The following is a 6,141-nucleotide window of genomic DNA, read 5'->3' as shown; positions in this document are numbered from 1 at the left end:
ATTTATTGTGAATAAAAGCTCACATTACAATAAAGCTTGAGGCTGCTGGAAAAAAAAATGAGTTATGATTATCACTGTTGGTATATTTCCAACTATGGCATAATATGCACATACGATGTATTTGAAATAAAGTGAATTATTTGACATGATACCAGCTATGTTTGATTTAACTTGCTCATTTATATTAACTATATAGAAAGTCACATAGTAATATGTGACCACCCCAATTTGCTACAAACAGCAAACAAGGCATATATGATGATGATGATTACTGATGGCTCTGGATTCTACATAGTAACAGAAACTTTAGGGTTGAGATACTTTCTTCCATAAACTGAGCATTGTGTAATTCAAAATATTTCAAAGCTTTGTAAAATCCAACTACAGTCCTGTCAAGGTTAAGGAAATTTACAATTCTCCAGCAAATGTCACTCACATTCTCGCTTTAACCAGCAGCCTGGAAAGTTTAAGTACTCAACAAAATAATGAAAAAGCAAAACAAAGTTTGGCAAACAGTGAAACAGTGAGTGAAGCAGAGCCTATTTAAAAGTTGTACTAAAGTTTGAGTCAAAATCGGTATCATTCTTTTCTTAAACTCCAGTAGAGATGTGGCTGTGTTTCAGCCCACAGGTGGAAGTTTGTGACAATGTTATTGACTAAATGTTTAAGCCTCCAGTGCTGTTAAATGAATGTTTAATGTCAATAAGCAGAGTTTACATTACCAAAAGAACAAGGCTGAACACAAATGTTCTCTTAACAATCTGTAACTTTCAAACCAATTCCTCAAAATAATTCTGAAAAGAAGTATAAAACTTTCATTCACTTCATTCAGGAAGTTGTTAATTTCCTTAAAAGAAAAGTAATCTGGCACTACACAAACATACAAACCAATAATATGACTTAAAACATTAAGAATTTTAGCTTTAAGGCAAACTTTGACAGCAGGGGGGAGGGCTGCTGTTAACAACTGGAGCATTTTTTCAGCGCCACAAAAAAAAAAAAAAAAAAAAAAAGCAGCGCTCAACAACAGCAGGTGCATATCAATAGGCAACGCTCTATGATAGCAATCATGAACAGTTTGGACTCTTGAAAACAAACAAACCAAAAAAGAAACTTGTGTTTTACACAATAACAGTCTATAGCAAATTCTCAAAGTACCCAGAAAATCCTTACGTAGGCTACTTATGCATGTGATCCTATTTTACTTTGCAAAACATGGAGGGACATGATGCTGAATAATTTGTCATGTACAGTTTAACCTTTATCAGTTTTCACCACTCTGCTGCTACATAGACTAGTTCCAATTACCACGTCAACATTCCAGTCTTCTCCACTGTTCACTTCACATTAAATAGCTTCCTGCTTTGTTAAATGCGATAAAACCCATCTGTTAATGATGTAATTTAACACAAAAAATACCATAAAGTGTTGGTTTCATTAACAGTAAGTTTGGGTTGGAAAAAGCCAAAGTACAATGAACTGGCATTATTAAGTGAAATAGCCTTTGTAAGAGGAACAGGAATATTATACTAAATTTATGATATGACAATGTGGGTATTTCCATCTCTCCTCAGCCTTTACTGGAAAATAACCTGGATACACAAAAACTATTATTTGTGACTCTAGTATTTTATGCAAACTCATTTATTTGAAAATTTACCAAAAGAAAACATTGTTTAACCCAAATGTCCACACAGTGAAACAGCAAATATAATGCTAAGCATACAATTGTCATTCAGAGAAACTCATGTCTCATGATGATCAGCGATGCTTTTGGTAGAATCTATTCCAGGTACCCGTTCTCTTTTTGAAGCGACTGCTCTGGGAGACAGGGTGCCAAAGCTCTGTTTTACATACCAGTCTTCTGCATGCAAGTGTGCATAGGAAGATTCTTTTACATCCACAATGGTTTTGTTTGACACGGGGCTTGAGGACTCGTCATTACTCGTGCACCCACTCTGCAGTGTCATTGTGTGGCTTACATGCCATTGCTCAGACTGCTGGCTCCAGTCTTGCATGTTGGTGACCTGTACTGACAAAGGGCAGTGAGAAGCCTGTGTGCATCCAAAAGTGTTTTTAGTGGCCTGGTAGCATTCTCCCTCTGAAATACTGACAGGAGAAGAGGACTTTCCAGAGGATTCGTATTCGGGGTCGATTGCCTCCACTTTGATTTGGACGGTTCTGGATTTAATCCGCAGTTTATGTGGTAAAGCTGAAGAACTACCATCTGGCACTTTATGTGTGGAGACAATGATGCTTCTTGGGTCTACTACAGATGGCATCAACCCTTTGGGGACCTGCTGCTCATCCTCACCATCAGATGATTTGCTAACTGCACCATCATCCGAGCTCCTGGGTGAGTTACTAGATGACCTCATGATCTGCATGAATGATGCAGACTGAGTGTAGACTCCAGACAAAGGGCTGGCTATGCCAGGTTTGTAGAGTTCATAGGGACTACCTTGCTCTTGTCTATAGCTGCCATTCTCTCCCGGTTCCTGCTTGACCTCTGCATTCCTGCAGACAGTAAAGCTACCCTGAGTTGCGGTAAATGTCTTGGGCATATGAGGTGAATGCCTGATGACTGATATGCAGCTGCTGCGCAGGTGAATAGGCTCCTTTTCTTTGCTGGTAAAACCTTGGCTAGCATTGGGTGGAATAAACATTTGGTGGAGGTTAAGAGTGGCGGAGCTGGATAACCGTTGGACTTCTTGGGCATATGCTGTCGAGCTCACCAATCCAAACTTCAACTTCAATGACAGCAGCTCAGCCTTGAGGGAGGCATTTTCCTCGCCAAGTGCTACCAATTTGTTCTCTAGCACCATATCATTTATGCGTCGCTTCTCCCTTGAACGCTTGGCTGCTTCGTTGTTTTTACGACGCCTCTCCCAGTACAGGGTGTCTTTTTTTTCCTCTGGGATAAACTCCCTTTTCCTACGACAAGCAGATTTAGCCTTGAAAGGAAGTGCAGAGATTTTGTGGCTCAGGAGGTCTCTGTTGGTCCCTTGTAAAGCCACAGCCAGGCACAGGGCATCCTCTCCACTGTAGGACTGACTGGAGTCCACTTCTTGCTTTATTGATTGCATATTATTACTGTTTGCTACTGTCAGCATGCTAAAAGATCTTCAACTGTATACCATAATGGTTGTATCGAGCAAAATTAACTGTCACATGGAATTAATCCGCTTGAGTTGAAGAAATCTGTGGAATAAGACACAACAGAAATGTTTTTCGTCAGAGTTTAGTTGAAACAATGTCAAACAAGTTACCATGATACTTTAATATTTACTTGTGCTGATCAAAGATTGTATATTATCATTAACTTAAAGCTTATTCAGATTTTTGTGCTCTACACATAAAACATTAAGGCTGCAATTATGAGTCCGGTATATTTCTGAAAATACATTTGTAGAAGAGTAAAATAATAATAGGGAGAGTTAATATCAAGATAATTACTTTTTAGTTTTGTTATTACCATTTCCTACTTTGTGTCACGGAAACAAAGAAATCTTCATTAAAGAACAAAAAAAACCATGAAGAAAACATGTAATCATTTAACTTTCAGAAACTGGATTCCTTCAACAGATTTCAAAATTGATGCTGTGTAACAGATACATATTTAAAGATGCCATTGGTGGATGTCATCTTATTTACCAATAGCCTGATACCAGTCAACAAGGTATATCAGTCAGTTCCAATGCCTGGCCGATAAATTGGTGCTTCCCCATGATTTACCTTGATTAAAATTTAAAGTACCAGTTCTTTTGTACATGCCAAGCTTAGGAAATTGAAGTAAAACTTTTTTATTCAGGAGAAAAATAAGGAAAATAGACATAAAGGCATGATATCACAAAAAATGAGAAACACAATAATTTCTTTTGAACTAGTCTTTCACACTCACTGCAGCAAACAGTGGTATTTAGAAGAGGAGCAGAAAGATTTTTAATTAGAAAAATACAGTTTCCTCAAATGTTTCTTCTTGACTCTGTGCCCTCATTTTGTCCTTGACTTGGGTCTACATTTAGTAAGAGAGAGACATGACTAATAGGTCACAGACTTGTGTACACATTATAGTCTGGTAACTTTCAGACACTAACTTTGTGTGATACAATTTGGTCTCCCACTTTTTAGAAGCAAGAAGGCGCTGTATCCCCGACAAATCCATTTGAAATACAGGAGAAATATTTCTCTTTTCATTTACTTGAACCCCTTACGCAGTCTACTACAGATTTTATGATGCCGATGTGTAAACCCCAGCTGGCGTTGACGAACGCGTCCTTTTGTCTTTTTTAACGAGGCAACAAAACATCGTACCTAAATTTGGATCATACGTGATTAATAACGGTGGCGATGTTATCGCAACGTGCGACACTTGGAGGGTGGGTGCTGACCGAGTGTTTGCTGCTGGTTCAGTACAAGCAGTACAGAGCGATCGACTCGGGGTTCCAGCACCGGGCCGTCAACGCGTCCTGTTGCCCCAGATTCTTTCATTGTGTCGGTATTATACAATAAGCCCCGCTCCTGCCCTCCCGAGTGCCAGCAATTTCTATTGGTGCAGACATTATGCAATGTTTGCCTGTGTGGCAATAACAATACGGACCAGTGATTGCTCAGCTCTGCGTCCAAGTAAAATAGCTCTAAATTTTTCCACATGTGTTAGATAGCTAACACTGTATGTAACAGACTTTACTAAGACAATGTGGGCATTCAACTCTGTACATGACATCATTGTCTTCGTTACTCATGACATTGGCGGCTGAAGCGCGAGGTCCATCTACGCCCTGAAAAGTAAACTGTTACAACATTACAGAGAAGAAAGCGTTACTTTGCTGTCCCGACGTGGACTGACCCATTCTGTTCTTCACGCATCGACAGAAGCCACAGTGCTTTGATAATGTTTCAACTAGCCACATCACATTCTTGTGTTTCAACACAGTGTTGCAATCTATGAATCACTGCTACTGGTAGGCCCGTGTGCCTGAATAAAATTAAACACCTATTATACCGGTTATAACTATATATTTTTTAAAAGCACACACTCGAACGTGAGCTTTGCCGCACTTTTAACTTGGAAACTACCGAGGCTGTTATTACATTTAAAATAGGTTTTGTGCGAGGACACACAGAAGGTAGCCAGCTGACTGAAATATAAGCTAACTAAACGCCCCTGTGATTTCTGGGCGTGTGAACAGGCACCATCCTCTACAAACCTGTACAACGCTTAATGTTAATCCCAGACATTTAATATTAACCGCAAATCAAAACTGTACCTTTTCTATCACCTGCTTGTGGGGATTGGTTTGGTTTTCCACCGCGTATGATGCACAGAGAAGCAGCATAGGTTTTCCATCAGCTAATAAGGAAATGATTGTCAAGAAAATCCTACAAGTTATAAAGTACTTTGCTCTCCTCCCTTGGCTTTTTCCTTTCAAGGTGGCTAGTGACTCATGGATCTGTGTTAGTAGGTCAGTGGTTGAGTGCATTGGCAGCGTGAAATTAAATGACAGCTACTGCATCCAATCGGCACGCAGCATTTTCTAACTTTAGCCAATGACTCTTGGCTTCACCAGAGCTCAAATCTTATTTAAGAATGTCTGTCGTCATTCACAGTAGGAGTGAAGCATTTGCGACAATCGGCTCGCAGTCCGTGCTCGGATTTGTCCTCATATTACGAAAACAAAATATTTCCGATGTATTTATTGCTCATACTACTTTTACCATGGCATAAATATGCACATTTACTCCCAACAATGTTGCAAATGGGGTGTACACTTGTAAAACAGCACAAGAAGCTGTAGAAGCTCCGTGCGTCTAATGTTTAAGGTTGTCACATTGGTTTATATTTATAGTCAAATTTAGCAACTACATAATTCACACTGTTTATGCACTGTTGCATTAACAGACTTAGGCCATTCCTTGATGTTCTGTTGTCTTTTAATGTAGGTCTAAGTCTGTTTTAATTTTATTTCCACTGCTGAATATATGTCTTATTAACGAATTTAATTTTAATACTGTATATTTCATTTTGAAATAAAACTAAAAGTGATTTTAAAAAGTCTATTTCCAAAAAGGAAATAGTAGTAAATACGTGAAAAAAGATAACCGGGGTAATACAATTAATTTCAGCTGTTTGGTTGTAAG

At 38.8% G+C, this 6,141-nt stretch overlaps 1 protein-coding gene across 2 annotated transcripts; it reads right to left on the bottom strand.

The window, feature by feature from the left end:
• On the bottom strand, window positions 1–5,445 carry nfil3 (nuclear factor, interleukin 3 regulated). Of its 2 annotated transcripts, none has more exons than XM_006797382.3 (2): window positions 5,271–5,445; window positions 1–3,201 (listed from the first exon to the last, which is right to left on the bottom strand). In XM_006797382.3, exon 2 carries the CDS (start codon window positions 3,111–3,113, stop codon window positions 1,746–1,748), a length of 1,368 nt encoding a protein of 455 aa, XP_006797445.1. In that variant the 5' UTR covers window positions 3,114–3,201; window positions 5,271–5,445; the 3' UTR covers window positions 1–1,745. The 2 variants fall into 2 exon arrangements, with proteins under 2 accessions (XP_006797445.1, XP_087700164.1); XM_087844038.1 differs by having other exon boundaries at window positions 5,283–5,445.
• Window positions 5,446–6,141: the final 696 nt, after the last annotated feature.

This window comes from Neolamprologus brichardi, chromosome 7 (assembly GCF_056152115.1).
Source record: "Neolamprologus brichardi isolate AB-2024 chromosome 7, ASM5615211v1, whole genome shotgun sequence".
NCBI lineage: Eukaryota > Metazoa > Chordata > Actinopteri > Cichliformes > Cichlidae > Neolamprologus > Neolamprologus brichardi.
This window is presented reverse-complemented; position numbering and strand designations above follow the sequence as displayed.

What these genes read in the sequence shown, in the direction of transcription:
- nfil3 (XM_006797382.3), bottom strand. Translation starts at nt 3,113, where the DNA reads ATGCTGACAGTAGCAAACAGTAATAATATGCAATCAATAAAGCAAGAA.